This window comes from Myotis daubentonii, chromosome X (genome assembly GCF_963259705.1).
Source record: "Myotis daubentonii chromosome X, mMyoDau2.1, whole genome shotgun sequence".
NCBI classification, from domain to species: Eukaryota; Metazoa; Chordata; class Mammalia; order Chiroptera; family Vespertilionidae; genus Myotis; species Myotis daubentonii.
In genome coordinates this window covers 14,832,702-14,858,070 of record NC_081861.1, presented here as the reverse complement: position 1 = coordinate 14,858,070, position 25,369 = coordinate 14,832,702, and the positions used below count along the sequence as shown (strand labels likewise).

Here is a 25,369-nt window from a genome sequence, read left to right as displayed (position 1 = left end):
AAGTAAAATAAGCCAGACACAAAAGGACAAATAGTGCATGATTCCACTTATATGAGGTTCCTAGGGTGATGAAATTCATTGTGACAGAAAATAGAATGGTAGGAGCCAAGCATTAGAGGGAGGAGAAGAATGAGAAGTTAGTGTTTAATGCGAACAGAGTTTCAGTTTGGCAAGAAGATAAGAGTTCTGTGGATGGGTAGAGGTGACTGTAGCACAACAATGTGAGTGTACTTATTGCCACAGAACTGCACATTTAGTAATGTTTAAGATGGTAAATTTTATGTTACATGTATTTACCACTTTTAAAAATGCATACAAAAATTTGAGAATTTCAGTTGAAAGATTAGTATAGGAAGGGTGGTGTAGTCATTACAATTGCTAACCAAGAATTGTAAATGACATGAAAAACCATGTTAATGTTATTTTAGATTTAAAAAGAAGCAGGATATAGGATTGTATGTAGTAAAATTTCAGCTATGTAAAGATAAAAATGAATCTGTACATATGTATGTGGGGAAAAAATGGAAAAAATGCTTATGTCAACAGTGGCTATATTCTTGAAGGTGGGCTTCATTTCATCATCACCATTTTCCACAATGAGCATGTGTTACTTTGATAATGCGGTGAAGAAACAGGATAAATCAAGTATAAAACCAAACCACAAAAAAATCAAAGGATTATGAATATTTATTCAATCTCCAGAATGAGAGAGGTCTCCAGGTTTAACAGGAAAAGACAGGGAAAAATCACATAGGAAAAGAACAATTTGTTTAATTACTTAAAAAGTGAAACCCAAAACCAAATTTAAAAGGCAGCTTCACATACTAGAAATACAGATGTCCAACAATTGTACAGAGAGAACATGATCAAAGTCTTTAATGAGCAAAGAATTAGAAGGTAAAATAAAATACCACTTTTATCTATTATCATTAGGGGTGGGTGTTTGGGGGTTTGTTGATTTCATGGTTTTTATTTGTATGCTTATTTGCTTTATTGTTAGCTTCACTGCCCTAAGGTAACAGGAGAGTGGGAAGAGTAGCAAAATAGAGAAGCTTTTGACAATGTGCCACTGAAAGACTATCCTAAGAGAGTAATTTGAAATACATAAAAATTTTATTCAAAAAGTTGTTAATCACAGCATTATTTGCAATACTAAAAATTTGGAAATAACTTAAACGTTGAATAACTGAAAGAAGGTTGTGTACATTGATAAAAACTACACAATAAAATATATTCCCACCAGTATAAAGCATCTTTACAAAAATCTGTAGTAACCACATATAATAATTAGTGGGGAAAAAACCAAGAATACAAAATTGTACAATAAAGCACATAGTATGATGACAACCTTATACTAGTAAAAATTCACACCCCAAAAAAGACAAGATATTAAGTGACTATCTTGGGGTAAAATACTGATGCATTTTCTTACCTTTTACTATATTTCTGTTATCCAATTTTTCTAATAATTACCACAATTTTGTAATCAAGAAAAAAAATACCTTTTTTAAAGTAAGGGGACCACAAGATTCTTTAGTGATGTTCATTTCATCCCAAGATGTAGTCTAGAGAGTCACAAACCCTCACCCTCTTGTAGGTGGGAGCACGGGAGTAGGGTGTGAAGAATGACCATGAATGGATGGTGAAGGGGGGAGGGAAAAATCTAGGGGTGGATGGGGAGGCAGGGATTGGCAAAGGAAAGTGAGGGACCAGTATACAAACTGGTCAACCGAGGGAAGGGGATTTGTGGAGTCAGGGAAGACTCTGACTGCTCAGCGGAGGTCTTTGTAGACCCAGTAGTAGGCACTAATGGTGTTCTCAAAGGGCAGGATTGAAGAGGGATTTCAGGAAGACACATGGATTCTTTAGGGACTGAGGGAGGAAAGAAGAGGGGTGGGTAAACTACTTGGGAAGGAGGTGAGAAGGGCTGAGGCAATGGCCATGGTAATGGAGAAAAAGAGGTTGATTGCCAGAGTGAACTCCCTATGCTATGCTTAAACCAAACATACTTCACTCACTCCTGGACATGGCTTCACAGGCAAACCCAGGGTAGAGAATCAGCCCATAGGAGGAACTTGCCAACAACCACGTGGATCCAGCTCAAATGCAGAGTTAATGTAGAGCAACTCCATTCAATCTACATTCTGTCATGACAAAAAGGTTCTAGATCTGTGTTGTCCAACATGGTAACCACTAACAACCACATGCGGCTATTGAGCACTTGAAATATGGCAAGTGCAATTGAGATTCTGCTTTTGAAATGTTTATTTCATTTTAACTAATTTACAATTAATAGTCACATGTACCTACTGGACAGTACACACATAGGGGTAGTGGTTCTCAATGTGTGGTCTTTAGAGCTGCAGAGTGATTTGCAAGAAATGCAAATTCTCAGGCCTCACCCAGACACAGTGAATCAGAACCTTTATGGGAAGGGCCCAGTACACTGGATTTTAACAAGCCCTTCAGGTGGTTCTCTGATGTACCCCCATATTTGTGATCCACTGGATTAGGACCATTCAAAATTATTAGGATCACTTGTTCTAGTTTTAACTGAACTGTATAAAAGAACCCCTGGTCAAGTGAAATGGGACTTTCTACAAACCAAGTGAGTGGAGAACCATTAATAAAAGATGTATGATCAGTGAGATTGTGAGACAACAAAGATGTGGTTTATCTAAACTAAGTCAAGATAAGGAATGTGGTCAACTTTGATATCTAAAAACTAGAAGTGGCTGCTCATTCCACTGTATGTTGGAGACATACAAAAGGAAACAAAAGTGGCTCTAAATTGGGTTCAGTATCACAAATAAACAAAAAGCAACCATAACTTGTTAGATGTTTTAGAAGAGTATGGCACTGAATGTGAAATGCAGAACTTCTAAAAAGAGAGATTTGTAAAGGGAGGCCAAGTAAAACTACAACCTAAAGAGAGCTGAAGTATTCTGAGGCTACACCCTCATGAAGCACTTCCAGCAGAGACAGATCAACATGCAAGACCCAGATGTTGCTTTAGTAATGCAGATAAATTACTGCCGAAACGGCATAGTTCAGCTTATGATTTTAAAAAAAATGCAGAATTTGGAGATTTTTTATAATAAAACTGTGCTTCAAGAAATAAAGTGAGAAAAAGTGATGAGTGTATGTATCATAGTCAATAGGAGCAACAAAGAATGTGAAATAAAACTGTGATAAAACTTACTGAAACTGTAGAGTAGGAAATAAAGCTAAAAACACTGAAAATATGTCATGAGAAATTTACAGACTGGATTGTAAAAATTGTAGTGGAAGTGATAAGATCCATAAAGTGGATGAAGCATTAAAAGAAAAGGCTGAGGGAAACCGTCTACATGTGAAGCTGAGACTTCCACAAGAGAGAAGAGCTTCAGAATTGGGGAGATGAATAAGGCCTTCCCTCCTGAAGTAGAAATTGTTGTTGCCAGAACACTAAGTCACTTAATCACTTAGAAGATCGTTGTATTACCATATATACCTCTATTGTAGGCTATTTAGTAAAAAATAATTATAAAATTCTGAAATTTTACTGATTTGAAGTAATCTTTTAATATAATATCTTGCCTTTTTTGGTTACCACTTACTACACTCTAATTTGCTGTATTTTGTTTTACAAGCATTTACCTTTAAACAATGATGCACTTGTACAAACAGAAATACTAAATATTACTCACTTTAATATAGGGCTCATTATGTTTATTTAGAAAGTGGTTAACTCTTGTTATGACTAATGATAATTAATCAGCTTCAACATGTTGGAAATATGAGTTGTGAATATTGCATCCTTTTTAAAATGATATAGGCTAAGTGTATCACTACCACTTGTATTTTTGGTTACTTTCATATTTAGAGAATACAGAACTACATTCTTGGGGATTCGAAATTACCTAATGTTATACTAATAAAAAGTTTTCACAATTCTCAAAATAATTTATAATTTAATAAAGTTAATGTTTTATTTAATCAGTAATTAAAAATAGAATATTTCTTGCCTCCTGGATAAATGGATGTCTGTAACAAAACACCCTTGAAGAGGAACACTAATAAGGTTGTGATTCAATTCATGGATAGTTATTCCTTTTAATGCTTTCTATTGTAAATAACACTCTTTAATAGATGGCCTTTGGGTTCATGGGTCATATTATTTACTAACAAATTATTATTTGGGTCAGAAAGTCTCTAAAAAAATTTAACTGAAATTCTCATACATCTCATGCCTCAAGTTTACTAAGTATTATTTATTATTTGATGTAGAAATTCCACATTAATCACTTTATATATATTTTATCTTTGGATTTTGAAATTTTATGATCTTAGAAACAAAAATTTAAGATAAGACTTTAAGACCTTGGCATCTAGCATTATTATTTAACTTCACATTTTAAAAAGAAATTTGGATTACATGTTAACATAATACTTTTATTATATTGGTTTAACTAAGACAAATTATTAAGTTATAGAGAACCAGGAACTTAGTGTTGAACCTAATTTGATATATGCTTACTTTTTTGAAATGTACTAAATTCCACAAACAAAGTATTTCTTGAATATAGTGCTATGTTTGGTTATTATGTTCTTGATATCTAAAGGTATAATAATTTTAGTTTGCTCACTCTGTACATATCCATTCAATAAATAAGCTATGACTGTTCAAAAAAAGGAAGGAAAAGGATCAGCCAAGCCCCAGTTTAATTAACAATTAGAAATTAATAAAGAGCAAATAAAAATGTTTGGCTGTTATATATTTTTAGGCCAAATTATTCATGCATATTTTCATTGCATACCCCTTGGTACCTCTTCAAATATTAAGGGATATTACAAAATAACCAGCTCTAACTCATTCTGTCACCAACCAGAAGGGAGCACATTACATATATATGCCCTCTATGGTTGGCACAACTCAAGGTGTCAACAATTGGGGAAGATCTCCACCTTGGGTTTCATTATACATGTTATGATCCTGCAAAGGGTCGGAATCTACAAAGTACAGTTCCCCTGCATGGACATCAGAAAAATTAGCCAAAAATTCATGGGGATTAAAGCTAACCCACACAGTATACCTGTAGTCTATTGTGCGTATGGAATATCCCATGAACTTTATATCTTTTAAACTTGGCTTGTCAGAATTCCACTGAGGATAGTCTGCAGGCCGGGGGTACTGGCTATAGGCAATGGACTCACGGGGATTACCACGGAGGGTCAGATCCTCTTCCAAATCATGAAATTGAAAATGGTTCAGAAGGCTCTGGCCTTCTCGGCACAGCTCCACATGAAATGAGGGACTGGGGCAGCGAGGTGGAACATGCAATCCTGCAAGTCCTGCGAGTGTGGGAAAGAGAGAGACAAGCTCCACAGGGTCCTCGACTTGCCGTCCTGAAGGAGAAAAAGACCCAACAGAATGGGTTACATTACAGAATTCTGCCACAGCAAAGCAGAATAAGTAAAGGAGCCCATCTGGACTCCACAAGTTTTGTGTTTTTTTATAATATCTATTTTTAGTATAAGAATTTTAGAAACAATATCAACTCAGCACCTCACCCAACAGCAGGATGCAAAATGAAGGTGCCCACAGCCCTCTTGGCACTTTTAAAAACTATTTGAATTTTGGAACCACCAGTTTATAATTAATTCAAGCAAGGATCATCAGTGGAAGCCCAAACCACTGAGTAAAAGTCTGTTAAGGAACAGACTACAGATAACCTTTACAATGGCAAGACCTAGCTGACATGACCACCTTAACCAGGTGATCAAACCTGGCATTACTAATAATGGCACAGGCTGCCAAGAAGTCCCCCAATGTGATACAATGAGATCACACAACCTCACATGTAGTGTACATGTTAAAAATGTTTACCCTGAATCTCGTCGTGAGAAAACAGGGTCACTGCATAAGACAGCTTGTAAAAAGATGAGGTTAGGAAGATAATGAGGACCCAGATCACATCAGACCTTGTTAGTCATTGTAAGGACATTTTGCTCAGAGTAAGACAAGAAAACATAGAAGGCTCCAGAACAGGACTATAACACAATTTGACTGGGGTTTTAACAGGAGCACTTTGGCTACTATGAGGAAGAAAAACTCTAGGGGATCAAGGGCACACCAAGGAGAACTTAGCAAATTATTCCAGTAATCCAGCAAGAATGGTGGCAGGGTGGTCCACAGTGATGGCAGTGAAATGGTGAGAAATGTAATGGACAGATTCTGAATGGAGAGTGGCAGGCTTCCTGATGCACTGCATATCGTATATGGAAGAGTGTCAAAGGAATGCTTGAGGTAAAAGGTCAGAAGTTTAGCTCTGGGCATGTGAGATTGGCTGTTGGAAATCTAAGTCCAAAGTTCAGGAAACAGATACAGGCTAGAGATAAAATTTGGAAATAAACTAGATGACAGTGCAGTTTTATACATTTATAAGTTGCCAAAAACCTCCCAACAAAAGTTTCAAAAAATATTCTCACTCTAGCTGTTTTGCTCAGTGGATAGAGTGTTGGCCTACAGACTGAAGGGTTCCCAGTCCAATTCCAGTCAAGGGCACATGCTTGAGTTGTGGGCTCAATCCCCAGTGGGGGGCACATAGGAGGCAGCCAATCAATGATTCTCTCTCATCATTGATGTTTCTATCTCTCTCTCCCTCTCACTTCCTCTCTGAAATCAATAAAAATATATTTTAAAAAAATTCTCAACCTGTCAGAAGATCTCTCCAAGTCAACAAAAGCTATATTCATGCCTTTAAACTGTTTAACCTTTTTATCAATGACATGAAAGAAGAGAGAGCATGCAGCACACAAAAATCAAATGTGCAGAAAATAAAAATGGGCAGTAGAAAGCAAATTTGGAAAGATCTAAAAGGGCCAGAATGATGGTCCAAGACCAGAAAAAATTTAAATAGGAATCACTACAAAGTACAGAACGTAGATGTTAAAAAGATGGATTAAATGCAGAACTCCAGAAAGGGGGCAACTTGCTTTAGCAGAGTCATAGAAAAAGGACTCCCAAAGAGCAAATGTTGTCTAAAGTACATGCCTCATCTCTGCACTGAGCAGATCAAGTCATTAGACAACTCGCAAAAACACCATCCAGGCTGCCTTGTGTGGCAAAGAGGGGATCCTGTCCAAAAGACATTTCTGGAAGTGCTTTCTCAAATTGGAGCATTTTGGAAGACAGAGACCAAGATAACCATGGGTCTAACACCATCTTGAGAGGAACAGTTAATGGACTGGGGATTTCAGTCTAGAGAAGAGAAGGTTAGGTTGTTTTCAAAGCTTGGAAAGATTGGCACATGGAAATCAAAGTAAACTTGACGGTCACTGTTGGGGAGGGCAGAAGGAGAATCACCTGGTAATGTTACAGAACTAGTGATTCACTAGACTGATGAGCTGCCAAAATGGCAAATGTCTCTCTCTCACAAAGGGCTAAGTCTCTGCCAGAAGTGTGTCGGTAATGGAGTTTTGCTCATCTGTGTTTGTGTATGTGGGAATGGAGGAACAGCCCCTGCCCTAACCGAATCTGCTAACTACTTCCTCTGAGCTCTGAAGTAGGCTGCTGCTGTCTGTCACCTCTAACATAGCCCTTCCTATCCTAGGGATGCCTTTTGCTCCTTTGTCTCCACACTCCCCCACCCCTGCCATTCATGGCTCCTTGTGGACAGGGGCCATACTTGTCATCTCTGGCCCTGCCAGTCCTCCCTTACCCAGAGCATGGAAAATACCCAGGAAACGTGTGTAGGGATGCCAGCAGTGGACAAGAAGGTGGACTGGGTAGGCCCCTAGCCTATGATTTGGTAAAGTGGTTTATATAAACAAAAGAAGCTATTACTGTCAAGCTATATCACTTTAGCATATTGTATACCTGGCTCCATCAATTCTGAGATGGAATCAAAAGGGTCGATGTAAGGGAAAAGCTTCTCGCCTGCCTCTGGAAGCGGAGCCGTCCTTCCGGGAACATAGAACATCAGGGGAACATGAGTAGTGACATCAAAATTGCTGTATTTGGCCCATTCTCCATGTTCGCCTAGAGCCCACCCTGGTTCGTAAAAAAGCACAGAATGAAATGAAATAATCACATTACAGCTTGTTAATTTTAGACACCATTTCATTTCCTGTTATTAAAAACCAGATGAAGCAAAAACTCATCAACTACCAAAAAATTCCTCTAAAATTACCAGGAAAAGGGTGATTTCACCTGTATATTACTTTATTTGAAGTTACACATTTATCTTGAATGAGGAAACCTATTAAGAGGAAAAAATATTAAATTCTCAAACTAAAATATCTTCTTCTTAGTAAGCACCTAGCAATATGCACTCAGGTTGGACTCACAGGATCAGTGCCCGCCCCCTAAACCCACCTCCCCTGCTAAGATGGGCTCATTTTTGACTGGGCAGGGACTCCGACAGCTGTAGTGTCATCACTGCCTTATCCTATGTCTACCTATCTTGACTCAAGTTTCATACCTCTGGTTTTTACATTTGGGTGTGTACCACCAAAGAATAAGCTGTGAAACTATAGCACAATCACTAAAATAAAAAAAAGGACAGCTTGTCCAACTTTTAGGGCATAGCATAGATCAAAAAATATAACTTTTGATTCCAAATCTTTAACCTTGACTAAAAACCACCCTTAACCCTGATTTAAAACATCCCTTAAAAAGGTAACTTGAACACTCCAAGTTGGAAATTTCCAATCCTTTTGAGTATTCTTTTTGATATAATAATGCATAAAAGACAGAGATTGTACATTGAGTATTCTGTGTTACAAAATAACCAAAGCCACAGAGTTGCTATGCATGGATTTGAGAAGACTTTTGGAGTTCAGATGTACAAAGTCCTGGGAGAGCCCTTTGAGAAGAGCAATTTGTAATCAACTGCAGCTGCTTCAGAGCAAAGAGTGCTTCCAAGTGGGCCTTGCCATCATGGGGTACAAAGGGCTGTGTTAGCACTGCAAGAGGAAACCCAGCACTGAGAAGAGAGATCGGAAGTGGATGGCAGTTCATTAGGGAAATAGCAAAAAATTACAACACCTCCATATATAATAAATACACAGGCCTTTACAAGGCATAAGCTAGGTTGTGAAAAATCACACAGAAAATTGTCTATGATATTGTTAAGTCATAAAAAAACAAATCAGGGAACAAAACAGCACACATAGCACAATCAACCCTGCCATGTTTCATTACTAGTATATTACATGCATGCACACACATAACCCGTAGCCACATGCATATGCACAACCAAAAGCTGCAAATGGCCCCCGATCTGTCAGTGACAGTTAGCCCAGGGTAGGATGCTCTGGCCCTATATGATATGTTCCATGAACTTGTTTTTTTCCTTTTTGCAATGAGCACATATTATGTTCTAATATTGCTGTGTTTCATATTAGATGATATTAAATTACTGTTTTCTTGGTTCTTGGTAATGTGGCTATACTTCAAAAAAGCCAAAAATTTTTAGAGATACTGTTCATAAAACTGAACAACCTGGGATTTGCTTCAAAAGAATTCAGAGGTGGGTGTGGAGGATGAGATGAACAAGACTCCCATGAGTGGATACCTGGGTAGCAGGAAGATGGATGGAAACCAAGGAGTTGTTTATCCTTTCCTCTTTGGCATATTTAAAATTTTAAAATTAAAAAGAAATTTTAAAAAGTTAAAAGAAAAAGAACATTTAAAAAAAGATGTTTTTAGGGGAGGCTAGGGGACTGTCAAGGGCGGGGGGGCGGGGAAAGGACACATATGTAATACCCTTTGTAATACTTTAAGCAATAAAAAAAAAAAAAGATGTTTTCATTTTTTGGAAAAGTGGGAAACTGCCTTAGAAGAGATAATTGTGAACCCCAGGCTCATGGCAGAAAGGATGGAGTGGAGGGGTAGAGGCAGATCTGAAGGCCTTGTTGAGTTCTATCAAAAATGTTTTGGATCTTCCTAAGACCCACCCTCTATGTTAGAAATGGGGGATAAAAAGGCTTCCCACACAAATGGAGGGTTCCTGCTGACTTTATTAAGCAAAAAAATAAAAGGTTGCTACAGATTTCCCCCACCCACCCACTTCTACCATTCCAGCATCTCACATGCTCCTCTGAGCCACAGAGACATGAAGAGACGTCCCAGGACTAACAAGGCGGTCAGACAAGCACCCCAAGTGAGTGACTCACCAGAGCACTTTAAAATGCCTACCGTGATCTGAGGTAAATGCAACAATAGTGCTGTTGGCCAGCTGAAGGTCATCCAAAGCACTCAAAAGGTGGCCAACCTGCGTGTCCATGTAGGAAACAGAGGCAAAGTAGCTCTGACGTATTTTCCTCTACAAATTTAAAAAAATAATAGTAATAATGAGAGTGACTGTGATTTAAATTGCTGTAGCATAGACAGTGTTCACTTGAACATCCCTCCCAAACACCATCCCTGTGCTGATGCCCTTGATTTTCTCTGTCAAAACATGTCATTCATTTCTATACTATCTACATCCCCTTGCCCCATAGTGATTATGCAGGTGTAAAATTAAGATTCTTTTTTAAGGGGATCAGCTTTCACTTAGGGCACAGCAAATGGATTTGCCACTTACTGTTTCTTTCTGTCTCCTTCACATACTCTTACAGGTCCCAGGAGATGACCATGTACATAGAAACTGATCCCTCAGTCCCTCCAAATTCTGCTAAGGGTCACTCCAAAGATACCATAAACCTGTATCCATTTCCTGTTGCTGCTGCAACAAAGGATGACAAAGTGGAGGGCTTAAAACAACAGAAATGTATTGTCTCCCAGTTCCGGAATCCAGAAGTCTGAAACCAGGGTATCCACGGGGTCATTCTCTCTCTGAAGGCTTGAAGGCTTGAGGAGAAGGTCTTGCCTCTTCTAGCTTCTGGTGGTGGCAGCAGTCCTTGACGTTCCTTGCCTTGCAGCTGTAGCACTCGCATTTCTGCCTCTGTCTTCACATGGAATTCTTCCTCATGTACCTCTCTTCTCTTCCCAGTCAGATTGAGTCAGGGACCACCCTACTACAGTAGGACTACTCATTTTAACTTGTTACATCAGCAATGACCCTAACTCCAAATAAAGTCACATTTTGCAGTGGATGGGCCTTTTCCTCTGACTACTTTCTAACCCAGCAGAAGACTGGAAACTGCTTGTCTTCATTGGCTGAAGCTGGCATGTGAGGCTAATTTCTAACAAACACCCAGCAGGTTGGAGAGCAATGGTGGGACAAGAGAGCAGCACACCCTCCATGGTCCCTAAACCTAAGAGGGATTTCTGGAGCAGCCAGGCCAAGCACTGATGTAAAAATGTCATGGCCCCTTCTGGGATGACTCCCCTCCAAGCCTTGTTCAGAAATATTAAAGAAAAAGATGAACCCCCACCAAGGATGTGGAATAAGGGGGCCACTGACCTATCAGAGCAGCCACAGCTTCCACCATGTACCCAGCCATCTTACCGGCTGGACCTTCTGGCTTCTTTTCTCACTGCCAGGTGAGGGTAATCATGAGACTCACCGGTTCTATCTGTGAGGCAAAAATGACTGCTATCCATCTAACAACCTTCTCTAAGAGGATTGTGCTGAACCTTGGCCTACTTCAACTTTCTACTAGATAAAAGCCTTCAGTCTATAGCTTGGGGAACTTTGATCCTCCTGGAGATCAAAGACACCTGTCAGGATGGCTGTATCCTATTCAAGACTATGTCTGCCTTCCTATGCTAGCCACTGGAAATAGGGAAAGAAACAGATGTGATCCTTACCCTTAACAAGTCACCTGTCCAGTGAGGACACAGGCTTAGAGACAAGAAAGTGCACATTCCTATTGGGGCCCAGGGATGACATGGGAGAATGAGCCCTCAAGTCAGCCTGGGGAAATCAGGGAAGATTTCACAGAAGAGTTAGCATTTGAGAAAGGGTACTGGCAGTCAGACAATTTGGGATAAGGCACACTAAACAGGGGCTACAAAGCACAGGATGGAACAAAATCACCAGAGCAGGGTGTGTTTGGGGCCAGTCAGCTGGCCGCTGTGTATGAAAAATAAAACAACAGGGCCAAGGGGGAGGATGCTAAAAGACAGGTCAGATGATCCAGACCTCGTGGGTCCATCCAAGGAGTGGAGGTCCCACACTGGAGGCAAAGGGAGGCACTGAGGATGCTCAGGGTGAGGCGTCAATACAGTCTGGGCTGCAGGTCAGCATGATTCCTCAGGCAACAGCCCAGAGCAGATTCCAGAGGCTCAAGAAAAAATGATACTGTATTAGTGCTGGGCACACAGGAAGGGCTCAATAGACATTTGTTAAATAAACAAAACACACCCAGACCCACTGCAGTGGTCGGGAAAAATGTGAAGAAAGAGCAAGAAGCCAGTATAGATTTGAGGGGGATTAGGGAGAATAAGTAGGAGTGGGAAAGGGGAGGGAATATGCAAGGGAAGGAGACGAGGACTCCAAGGGTAACTCTAGATTTCTCCTTCAGCTGATGGCATGATTCAATGGCTATTTCAATGGCATGGGGCTGGCACAAAAGCAGAGGGGCAGCTAAAGAAAAACAAGAGCAGGAGTGGTGGCCTGGCCATGTGGAGCCTACTGAGCTGAAGTCACCATGGGCAGTGGCCTGGGAATGGCTCTTACAGCCAAGTGGACAGACACTTCTGAAAACAGGAGGGAGGCTGTGGCTAGAGGAGTAGTTCAGCAGGGTTCAGCTGAGCCTGGCTGTGGAGGAGGGACAGAAAGGAGATAGTAGGGTCTCTGGGGCTAATGTTGAGGAGCAGCACTCCTAAGTGGCAGATGCAGAAAGAGGGGCCTACCATGGGGACTGAAGTCCACCAGGAGGTTGACGTTTCCAGAAAGGGTGGTGCTGATCAACAGTAAGAAAGCAGCAAGGACTCAGGGAAGGTTACACCCATAGGATGGATTTTATTTGTCAACAAGGTCAGTGCTGACCCAGGTGAGAACTCTAGTGGGTTGGGAAGGCAGAAGGCTGTGCAGAGGGGGATAAAGAACAAATGGATAGTGAGGCCATGGACACAGCGAGAACAGACATTTCACTCATTCTCCCTTGAAGGGCAGGCAAAAAAAATTGGTAAGGGAGAAGAAACAGGCAGGGGCAAGGGAGGTAGGACTTCTGAAGATGGGATGGATATGATCAGCTATGTAGGCTGGGGGAAAATGGGCGAGGAGAGGAGACCTCGTTTTTAGATAATGGCAAGGAGGGGTTAAAGGGCTGGGGGGCCAAGTCCCTGGTGCTCTTCTTGCAAGATTAGGGAGAAGGCTGCTAGCCCAGCACACATGTAAGCATGATTCTGGATACTGGTGAGGGAGTTATTAATAGCACCATTTACCAAACACCTGTTGGGTACCATCTAATCCTCTGAACTATCTTATAAGGTGAGCATTACCACTCTGATCTTACACAGGAGGACTCCGAGGCTCAGAGCAGTTGGTTAACTTGCCTAGAGACACGCAGCTGGCAAGGACCACAGCTAGGATATGTACCCACATCCATCTTTTGCATTCCCCTCCCTTAGACTGTCTACCAGCCTCCATTTCTGAAACAGGAAGCATAGTCATTGCTGAGAGACCAGGCAGAGGGATGTGTGGGGCAGAGGGGCCAAAGGGGTTGAAGGGAGCTGAGCAGAGAGTCTACACCACATAGAATTGCTGGGGCTAGAGGCTGTGTGTGTGTCTCTGCCTCATGGCTACATGGATTCGCTCAGGATTCAGGCTTGAGAGCAGAGGTGGTGGCTGTGATCAGGGTACTGCAGGTGTGGCAAGGATAAATGGACATGGGCTGAGGTGCTACCAAGAACAGTAAGTGACCTTCCATGGGGCAGAAGCTATTCAAGGAAGGTGTGAAGCCCAGAAAGGTCCTAATCACTGGGGAATTGGAAGAAGCAATCCCAGGGAGGTGTGTAGGGAATGAGAGCGTGGAGTAAGGGAGCTGCAAAAAAAAAAAAAAAAGATGTGGTCAGGGTGGTGAAGAGGAGCTGGCCTGGAGATGGCAAACTCCTGAGTGTGAAGCTAAGGTGGCTGGCTCATGGAGTTCAGTTAGAAATCTGGGGGTAAAGAGGGCATAGAACTGAGGCTAAAGAATAGAATGAGATGGGGCTTGGGCACAGACCCCTAAATTTGCAAGAGGACAGTGAGCAGGTCCCCAGTTCCAGGTAAATGTGGGCCAGGGACCAGCTCATGAGTATTCCAGGGAGTTCCTCTGGGTCATGCTTTCACCTCTCTGTGTCCAACTGGGCAGCTACACCACCAATGGATAGAGGACAAAAGAACTTTGAAGGAGCCCTCACCAGGCAGCTGACACTGTCCTTGATGCTTTCACATGATCACTGTAGTCCCCACTAAATACCTTTGAAGTAGGTGTTCTCACAGAAAACCTTTCTTCATCTGGTTTCTATTTTACAGATAAAGAATCTAAGGCCCCAAGAGATACAATGACTTTATAGAGATCATGCAGCTGATATGGGGTAGAACAGAAATTTGAACTGGGACTGTTTGGAACCAACAAAATAAACCATGCAGCTTTGGCATTACATGCTCCACGATCACTAACTGTGTAATCTGGACCAAGTCACCACACTTCTCTGCCTTTAATGTCCTCATCTGGACAACAGAGATAGCAGGTACCTCATTACATTCCCATGGAGACTACAAGAGAGAACACACACAATACTGAGCACCCTTCCTGGCACAGAGCCCATTTAAAGGGTCATCTTAAGTGACTATTATTAACAAGGTGTTCAACTGTAGCCGTGGGGTTGCAATTCCAGCAACCTTACTATTGGAACTCTTACAAATAGAAATTAGAAACCAAACAAATGGATGAATCTACTGCTTTCTAAACTCTCACTACTACCATCTGAAACTCAGGAAGCAAGTCTATGTGAGGAACACACATCCCACACCACCCAAACTCTTGCTGTCCAAACTCAGGGGTAAAATATGTGTGGACAGCAAGAGATACCTGTACATTATATTTTGTTGTAAACTATACCCTATAGCAGTGGCTCTCAAAGTTCTGTGTGCATCAGAGTCAACTATGTGATATTTTTGGAAATGCAGGATCTCGGGCTCCACTTTCAGCTTCTAGTTTCCTATGTATGAGTGGGGGCCAGGACTCTGAGTTTCTAGCAGCCCTCATGGTAATTCTGATGCAGGTAATAGAGGAAGCACATTTTGAAAGCATGGCCCTCTTCTTTCCACTGTAGACTTCCTGTTGGAGTATTCACATGGTAAAAGAAGGGCAGGGATGAATGTGGAATATTCCAGAAATAGCATTGGTCAGCATGTCTTCTACACTCCAGGGAGAGGGTAGCTGATGAGTTAGTGTGCAGCTTCTAACTCTATGTCTGCTCCACCCCCACCTCATGAAAAGGGAAACCAGATGTTGCAGCTGGATGGCACTGGCCATGTTGGTGCCCCAGCTCCTTCTGCTCCAAGACCCTGCTCACCAACAGACCCTGCATCATTCTGAGAGTGATGCATGCCCATGTTGCATTTTCCTCAGAGGGGACCTGCAAGTACCAGCAAACTGAGTGTTCTGGGCATCACAGGAGTTACCCACCACCCTATAACTGATGAACTGTCACTTAGATTAAATAGCATGCTCCATGAGTTACTGATGATCATCCAGGCCTCTTCCTCACCCCTGTGCCCACATCCAGTGAGTTATCAAATCTCCAGATGCCTCTTTCTTTGGAAGTGGAGACACTGACTGGGAGACACTTTATCCATGCAGCACTTCCCATGTCCTAAATGCCTCCAGACCACCCCCAACCCCAGCAATTTGTAAGATGCTTTGGACAGAGAAAGTTCTTAGTACATAGTATCTACAGAGAAAAGTGACATCATGCCCTAAGTGTCTAATACTTCCCCAAAAAATGTTCTTGGTACCTGAAAGTCCACAGGAATTGAGCCATAGGGCACACTGAGGTTTAAAGCTTCGACATCCTCCCGCTGCCTGATGTCCATCCAGGGGTTATAGGCTACAGGAGGGAGGCCAGGAGGGACATGGGGATCAGGAGCCAGGGTGATGTTCTCCAAGGGATACAATTTCTGAAACTCCTTGAAGAAAAGCACATAAAGCCACCAGATTGTCACTCTTTTAGCAAAGGCACAGGGCTGAGACTCTATCAGTATTTATGTTGCCTTTGTTCTAAGCCTGTGATGCATTCACATGGTGACTCACTAACACTGCTCAGGCATTTCCCCATCTGAAAGTCAGACCTTAAGTCACTCCCATAAGATGCCAATGGTAATGAAATACTATGACTTGTTTTCAACAAACAGAGTAGCGACAGCTCTCTTCCCTCATACAAATCATGCACTCCTGTTCCTATCTCCCCTCCATTGCAACTAGAAAAAGTGTGGAGAGGTGTTGTCAGTTCCCCAAACCATCCTTAGGTTCGTAATTCACTGGAACTCAGCACACAGTCATACTCATGACTATGATTGATTACAGTAAAAGGAGACCAAACACATTCAGCAAAGAAGAAAGCCACATGGATGAAGTCTGGGGAAAACCAGACACAAGCTTCCAGAGTCCTCTCCCAGTGAAGTCACACAGGATGTGCTTAATTCCCTCAGCAACGTGTTGTGTGATAACATGTATGAAATGCTGCCACCAGGGAAGCTCATTAAAGCCTTAGAATCCAGGGTTTTTACTAGGGCTGGTCACCCTGGCATCCTCTGCCTACACATACCAAACTTCCAGACTTCATGCAGGAAGGTAAGGGTTTGCATAAACAGTATAGTTATAGTGAGCCACTCATCAATTCTTGGAATGGTAGGAACACTCCAGAGATTCAGGTTTCCAGCCAGGGTCAAGCTCATAAGCAAAACTTCCAAAGGATATAGTGAGGCCTGCAAGGTTAATTCTTCTGCACAAAAAGCAAAAGAAGTGAGACTCATTCCATCAAGGGACCTGACAGCTCCTGCTAGGAAGGTGAAATTCCTGGGCCAATCTAAGCAAGATACCAGCAGCATCAAGGAACATGCCTTCTGGTCTCAACTCTCCTCATGAGCAAGGGATGAGAAGTTAAAAAAAATGGGCTGCTCAGGCCCAGGGAACACACAATAAAAAAAAAAAAAACTAACAATGATAGGGAAAAGTATTTTTTAAAAGATATTACAAGCTCTAAATGCAAGTACAGGATTTGAGGTTCCAACAAAAATGCAGTGTCGTGTGTATGAGGAGTCTGAGCTGACAGGCTCTGGGGTAAAGGGCTTATGAAGAGAGATCCACATTCCTTGGAATTGTGTCCCAAGGACCATCCCCTATTGCAGGCTTTGGCAGCTCTGACTCTTCTCTATAATGATCTCACCAACCAACTCAACATTTGTTCATTGAGTTCAAGGAAAAGAAATAAAACCCTCCAATGGGGGAAAGTAGAAAGCCAAGCATTTCCAACAAGATTCTTATATGTACTAAGTCTACTACTTAGCCTTGACCTCTGAATCCCATCTTCACACCACTGAGTATATTAGTGTCATCAGGCATCCCTAGTGATCAAGGATGGCAGGATATGGCCACCTTCACTACACAAATCCCTTATTTAACAAAGAGTACAGCTGTCATGACTATGTTGGATCAGCCCTCAGCCAGCTCTTCACCTTAGGGTATCTGAAGGGGATGTGTGGCTTGTGATACCCAACAGCCAGGAAGAAAGGACTGGAAGATGTTTTCATTTTTTCCAACAATTGTATGGCTTTCTTGGTGCTCTGTTTATCAGGCAAGGTACCCTCAGGTATGTCTGCCATATCCACAGGGCAAATCAGGTTGGCATGGAGTTCTCCATCTGGCCCTTTACATGTCTTTCAAAACAAAATATATAAAGTCAGCTTGTTAGGTACAAGAAATAGAAGTCATGGATTTTACACACACAATGTATTTAATATTCATATCAGCAGCCCAGCCCATTAAGTATTAGTCATTCAGAACAGGGACACAGGAAGTAGAACTTAAACACAGAAGCATTTCTGCTTTTCCAGAGAAGGGCCAGAAAGCCACCAGCACTTACCTCCCTGCTGTTAATCCTCTGTCTCTAGATCATAATTAAAGGAAACCCAAGTAAACTAATGATAAAAAAAAAATCTGTCTCCAACTCAATAAAGAAATAAGCCCATTTAAAAATGGCCAAAGGACTTGAATAGATATTTCTCCGAAGAAAATATACAAATGGTCAATAAGTACACATAAAGATGCTTAACATCTTTAGTCATCATGGAAATGCAAATCAAAACCACTAGGGTGGCTATAATGTTTACAAATGGAAAATAACAAGTGTTGGCAAGGATGTGGAGAAATTGGAATTCTCATACATTGTTGGTGGGAATGTGAAACAAGGCAGCTACTTTGAAAAACACTCTGAGAATTCTGCAAAAAGTTAAACATAGTTATTATATGACCCAACAATTCCACTTGTAGGTGTATAACAAAAAGTAAAAACCTAAGTCCACACGAACACTTGACCTAGCGATTCTACCCAAGAGAAGTTAAAGCTTGGGTCCATACAAAAACCTGTGCATGAATATAGCAGCTAAAAAGTGGACATAACACAAATGCCCATTAACTGATGAATGGATAAATAAAATGGATTATTCTCTGGCTATAAGAATAATGAAGGTCTGATCCATGATACAAAATGGATGAACCTCAAAAACATTATACTAAGTGAAAATAGCCAGACATAAAAGGACATACACTGCATGATTCCATTTATACAAAATGTCCAGACGAGGCAAATCAAAGAGAAAGATCAGTTTTTGCCACAGGCTGGGGATTGAGAGGAAATGGGTAGTGAACGATAATGGGTACAAGGCTACTTTTGGGGGTAACAAAATGGACTTAAATTGATTTTGGTGATGGTTGCACAACTCTGTGGTTATACTAAAAATCACTGAATTGTACACATTAAAGGGTGATTTTTATGGTATGTGAATTGTATCTCAAAAATTTTAAAAATGTTTTCTTCAATTTCAAAGACAGATTAAGATGACAGTTTATGGAATTACCAGATCCTCAACCACACCATGCACAGAATTTAGCCTACTGCTTCATTTCCCAAAGTGGCCATGGTGGCCAAAGGCCAAAGTCAGTTTTGACCATGATTTCTACCTTACAAAGACCCAGGGGCAGTGTCAGCTGCTGCTCCATGTCAAATGGGAGCATCTTTCCACAGGCTGCCTTGTCCACCCAGCCCCAGGCTGGACAGCCCAGCATCTGACTCCCAGCATCTGCTCCCCTCTACATGATCTCCAGCACTCCCAGAGGATTTGGCACAGTTATAGCCACCACTTTGAGAACAAATGTAGAGTGGGGACATGGACCTGGCATTTGAGGTCACTAAAAAGTAGCAAAATGGCCTGGCTGGCATGGCTAGTGGTTGAATGTTGACCTATGAACCAGGAGGTCATGGTTCGATTCCCAGTCAGGGCACATGGTCAGGTTGTGGGCTCGATCCTCAGTGTGGGGCGTGCAGGAGGCAGCCAATCAATGATTCTCTCTCATAATTGATGTTTCTATCTCTCTATCTCTCTCCCTTCTTCTCTGAAATCCATTTTATATATATACATATATATATATATATATATATATACGTATATATATATATATACATATATATATATATATATATATACGTATATATATATATACATATACATATATATATATATATATATATATATATATATATATATATATATATATATATTTAAAGTAGCAAGATGGCTTCAGGGAATGTAGGGATTGAGATGGGGTCTTCCAATCTCATTCTGTTAATACTCAAGCCATAAGCCAAAGGCAAGAGCCCATAGCTTTAAATCTACATAAAATGGAAAGTTTTCAAGAATTTAAAATACTCCACCATACCAACCCCCACAAATCCACACCCTTCTCCATATGTATCTAAAAGCCTCCAAGGAGCATGCCATTTCTCAGTCCTGCAGCTGGTTTTCTGAATTGCTTAAATATGGGTTTCAGTTTCACTTATAGATTGGGAATTCATCTGAACCAAGAATAAATTACTTTGTATATTCCTTTTCTTCCATAATGCTCTAAATTTTTAAAACTCCTATCAAAGATCTCAGCACCTGAATAAACCCAGTAGACCTAAGACAGACAGACAGATTATCTGGGCTGAAGGTCCTGGAGCACAGTTCTCTCTCTCACCCTTCCATGTCTCAGCATCTCCTATAACACTCAGCACAGAGCTTTATCCAGAATGAGCACCAAGGAGCCATTAAATGAGTCTTACACACTAGAACGTACGGTTCTAGAAGAGGGCATTCCCACTCACTTCTAAAACAAAGCCACCTCTCCAAAGATCTCAACACTTGTCTCTGTCAAGTCAAAATCGCAAACAAAACCCACAAACCTCAATGGATAACCAGCTTGAAAGAAGGTACAGCATACACAATAGTTAACCTTAAATTACTAGACAGTGTATAAAAGTGGTTCCTCTTCGGAACCATACCCTGTTCACATACTTACCTTAGTATTTTCATACTTTTCAGAGGAGGGATGATAAGGTGGAACCGACCAGCTATATGGAGAATCATCACTATGATTAGAAGATATTCCTTGAGGTGGGGAGAAAAAGAAAGTCACTAAATAAAACATGAAAGGTCTTTCAATGCCCTCCTCACCCTAAGTTAAAAATTTGTAAACATTTAGGGAAGTATCATCTCCCCTTTTGGGCCTCAGTTTTTTAATCTATAAAATCAAGAACTTAGGCCACATAATGATAAATCCCCCTAAAGCCAACTCTATCTAGGTTTCTATTCGAGCACTAAGCATCTGACCTCCCAGTCTCTAAAGCCCTCGTAATTCATGTTAGGCTCTTAGGAAGAAACCTAAAAGGGTGAGATAAGCCAATCTGTTACAGCAACATAGCCCTGCAGCCCTCACTGGAGCCTCTCACCTGCCCTATGAAGAAGGTGGCAAAGGCACATACACCACCATGGGCTGGGTGGGGAAGAGGAGGCTCAGAGAAGGTTGGTGCTATGCCTGATGCCAACCAGATATTACATGATTGAGCCAGGACTCCAGGCTCAGTGTCTTAGAACTCCAGGCTCAGTGCTCATTCATGAAGCATACTACTAAACCACCCATCCTAAGCTCAGCAGTTAACAGCCTATTTGGGAAGACAAAATAACAATGTGTGAAACCAAGGAATCAGTGCTAGCTATCTAGAGTAGAAGTACTGTGTTAAGTGGGAGAGGCCCCAGGCCCAGAGATAATGTGGGTCTGGTGACGTTCACAGTGAAGACTTGAGTCAGCGAGGCTTGCAAGGAGTCTTAGGGGAAGTGCTACCAAGTGGATCTGAGAGCATTAGCCAGGAGGAGCAGAGAGGGTAGCGTAGTCAGAACCCCGGGAGAAAGAGCATTATCAGCACAGTGAAATACTTAGGGGGCAGTGGGTGGGAGGCTCATCAGAACAATAAGAATAGTGGATAGAGCAGAGGCCACTGACAGACCTGAATTCAAGTCCCGGCACTGCTCCTTAGTACTTGTGCAACCTTGGGCAAGCTACTTGACCTCCAACAAGCCTCAATTTCTTCCTCAGGAAATGATGACTATGATAAAAAAAAAAAAAAACCCTTGTTTGCTGTTGAGGAGAGGATTAATGGAGCAGCCAGCACAGTTACTGGTACATAGCTAGCATTAAATCAAAGGTGGCTGCTGTCATCTTTGACAGATTCTTCCCTGATAGAACAAGGTCTTGAGAACAAAGAACAAGTTGAAAAGTGTATTTCCACAAGGACTGCAAGCAAAGCCTTTGTTCTCTGGCTAACACTCTGCTTCGAGCCTGATCCCAAAATCTAACCATCAGGAGGAAGGAGGTAAACACCACCACTCAGGCCATATCTGGCCTCCCTTCCTGAAACAAAATCTCCCCTCTGCTTTATTTCCTCATCTCCCCAAAACTCTCTTCCCTCCAGCTGTTCTCAGACAAGGGGTTATCATAATATGAGTACTGACTGCAGAAAGTTCTCCTGATGGTGGGCTTTTATTTGCACAAAATATTTTTGACTGATTCACCTTCAAAACTGGGCCCAACTTAGCCCAGCCTAAAGTTACCCTCAACCTGGACTGGCCAACAGGGTTCCAGAAGAAGGCTGTTGATCCTGCCAATGTAAGCAGTGAACAAAAGGAAAACTACTGAAAACATTCAAGTAGTAAGCTCTAATGCAGTGGTTCTCAACCTGTGGGTTGCGACCCCTTTGGGGGTTGAACGACCCTTTCACAGGGGTCGCCTAAAACCATCGGAAAACACATATATAATTACATATTGTTTTTGTGATTAATCACTATGCTTTAATTATGTTCAATTTATAACAATGAAATTGGGGGTCACCACAACATGAGGAACTGTATTGAAGGGTTGCGGCACTAGGAAGGTTGAGAACCACTGCCCTAATGATAAGCACTGTGTTCTATACAGGGCTTGGGTTTTTCTATGCACTTTCACACTCCTGAACTACCTACACTGAACACTCCCCTGGTAGGTAATTAAGGTAGTTATGACTTCAGCTTCCCAGAGAAGGATCTGAGGCTCAGAGGGTGAATGATTAGCTCAAGATCAACTGCACAGCTAAGAAGTGGCAGAGCTAGAACTGAAACCCAGGGGCCTAGATTCCTGGTGGCACTGCCCATCAGTAGTTCAGTCTGCCTCCAGAGATGTTCATCTCAGCTCTACGTGGGACAGCAAAGATCTGAAAACAACTTGGACTAAAGTACAGTAGATCTATATATTAGACTACTGGGCTGTCATTTTTAAAAAAACTTTGCATGAAGAGTAACTATATGGGAAAATTTTATGTTGAAAATCATGATAGAAAATTATATGTACAGAATAATCTCCAATCAGAAAAATAATGTGCCTAGAATAGGGTGGACATCAAAATACAGCTCCCCTGTATCAAAATACAGGGTGCTGTGATTACAAGTGTTTTACATTTAGTTTATACTTCTTTTTTGTCCAATAATCATGCAATTCTTCTGTAAGTTAAAAAAAAGTCTTAAAGTTTGTCTGTGCTTTAGCATTCTCATTTTGGCATTCGAGAGAGTCAGTTTATTAAGCAGTGTTGAAGGTCAGGATTTGCAGTCCCTGACACTCTATAGGTCCTGGGTATCAGCTTACACTGCTTTTGCTGACCTAATTCACAGACCTTAAGCAGCAGCCCCTTCTTTAGACAAGACAGCAACAACAGCTCTGGCTACATGGGACATCTTCAGATGTTCTAACCCTTAATCCCTAACTTATTGACAAGGACCCTGGAGTACAGAGGGTCAGGCACAGAGCTAGAATCTCATCCAATCCAGTGCACATTCTTCCACCCCATGAGCTGAATGAATCAAACCACACCATGACTAATTTCTGTAAGGAAGGAAAACTCCTACCCTTTGTTATTTCTACCCTTTTTACCCCCTTTCACTCCTCCTGCCAGGTTGAGAAGTAAGATTTTTATAAAATGTCAGTAGTGAATAATGAGGTGTCCACCTAGCCCTAAGAGGTTTCTGCAAAAGACAGCCCCAACCCCAGGACAGAATCCCCAGTGCTTGGACATGAATAACCCAGAGTTTGGACAGCAAGCAGTACCTGGGTGAAAGACTTTTCCAACTGACATGGTCACGTAGCCATTCTCTTTGAAGTACTGGGGGATGGTGGAAAAGTTTCCAGCCTGCACTCTCCAGTAGGAGTTGAAGTCATACAGGCGGGTGGTGTCAGGTCTCCTCCCTGTGAGGAAGGAAACTCGGCTCGGGGCGCACACTGCTTGCTGTTAGGGAACAGAAGCGGAGGGAAACATCATCAGAGAAAAACAGTCTGGGAGCTAAAACGTAACCAGGCAACCTACCAAGTCCTCAGCAAGCAGCTTGGCAGCTGAGTCATGCAGATCTCAAAGCCAAACAGTGGGATTTGGGTTTCACCCAGTCACCAGAATGTTTCCCAGGAAAGAGGGAGGGAAGGCCTCAGCCCCTCAAAACAGCAGATGATTATGTCCTTCTACACAATAGCGTCTCACAGGTGCACAGAGCAGGCAAGGGTCTTGGGGGTGCCCTCACTAATTAGATGAAGAAGTGCAACCATGGCAAGCTGACTGGCACTCACTCAAAGTTAGCCAGCAGGTCTAAGGGTGCCATTCTATAGCACCCCTTCCTTCTCAGAACCAGGCAACCCCCTCTATGGGGAAGAAGGCTGAGCATGTTAGGGCCAGGGTATTACTTGGGTCCAAGGAGGAGGGGAACCTTGAAAGTACAAGCTTCCTTGTTAGTAGACAACCAGGTTATCACAACTGCCATTTTCCAGATGATGCTTCCCTCTAATAAAGATATGCCTGGCACAATCAGGGGCATATAACAACTCCTGAGGTGACCCCCCTTCTCCAACCCTCAGTGCACAAGTCACACATACATACCTAGAGAACCCCAGACATACCTGGGCAAAGGCATTCTGGAAGAGGAGACTGTGGGATGCCAGTTGGTCGATGTTTGGAGACCTTATGAGCTTGTCCCCATAACAACCCAGGGAGAGACGCAGGTCGTCCACAATGATTAGAAGGACATTCAGAGCATCTGCACGGGAGGGTGCGGCTTCAGTGAGATGACCTGCACAGACACTGAACCCAGATCATGGTAGGTGCTAGGGTACTGAAAGGTCCAAACTGTGCCCTGCACCTTGACAAACCAGCTAACCAAGCCAGAGATGTGGGAGTCGGAGCACAGAGGAAGCCTCAGACCTGGGTAGTAGGGTTAGGCTTTGGCCATGGCCTCAAGCCTGGATGAGGGAGGGAGAGAGGAAGAGACCAAGGGAGAAAGAGGGAGAGAGAGGGAGGAACGGTTAAAAGAACAGAAAGAAGAATTTGGGGAAGGAGGGATGTATGGATAGAGGGAAGAAAAGACAGTAAGTGGAAGGAAAGGAAGAAAGGATGAATGTAAAGAGGAAGGAAGGAAGGAAGGAAGGAAGGAAGGAAGGAAGGAAGGAAGGAAGGAAGGAAGGAAGGAAGGAAGGAAGGAAGAGAGGGAGGGAGGAAGGGAGGGAAAACTATGAGTGAGGGAGCGAGAGACTAAAGGATGAATGTACAGAGGGAAGAATGGAGGGGAGCTGGGAGGGAGGAAGAGAGCCCCACAATCAGGGCAGGGGCACAGGCATCACCTTTGGAATTGTTGCCTGGCGCCACGGATCCTAGAAGGGTGCAGAAGGAGCCCAGGACCAGGCCTAGCAAGAGCAGGCCCCGGTCCGACGGCGGCATTTCTGCCTCAGTGCGACTGCTCCAGAGCGAAGGTGACCAGTCGCGGCGGGAGGGCGGGGCACAGCCACCTCCGCCACCACCGCGGACTACGCAGGCAGGGCCTCTGGGGCCTGAGCGTCACGGCGC

At 42.4% G+C, this 25,369-nt stretch overlaps 1 protein-coding gene across 3 annotated transcripts; it reads right to left on the bottom strand.

Moving 5' to 3' along the window:
- Positions 1 to 669: 669 nt before the first annotated feature.
- On the bottom strand, positions 670 to 25,369 carry IDS (iduronate 2-sulfatase). Of its 3 annotated transcripts, none has more exons than XM_059679872.1 (9): positions 25,147 to 25,367; positions 24,430 to 24,599; positions 23,593 to 23,770; positions 20,482 to 20,570; positions 17,601 to 17,801; positions 15,882 to 16,052; positions 10,184 to 10,310; positions 7,862 to 8,035; positions 670 to 5,388 (listed from the first exon to the last, which is right to left on the bottom strand). In XM_059679872.1, exons 1-9 carry the CDS (start codon positions 25,241 to 25,243, stop codon positions 4,916 to 4,918), a joined length of 1,680 nt encoding a protein of 559 aa, XP_059535855.1. In that variant the 5' UTR covers positions 25,244 to 25,367; the 3' UTR covers positions 670 to 4,915. The 3 variants fall into 3 exon arrangements, with proteins under 3 accessions (XP_059535855.1, XP_059535856.1, XP_059535857.1); XM_059679873.1 differs by having other exon boundaries at positions 24,430 to 24,566; XM_059679874.1 differs by lacking the exon at positions 15,882 to 16,052 and having other exon boundaries at positions 25,147 to 25,369.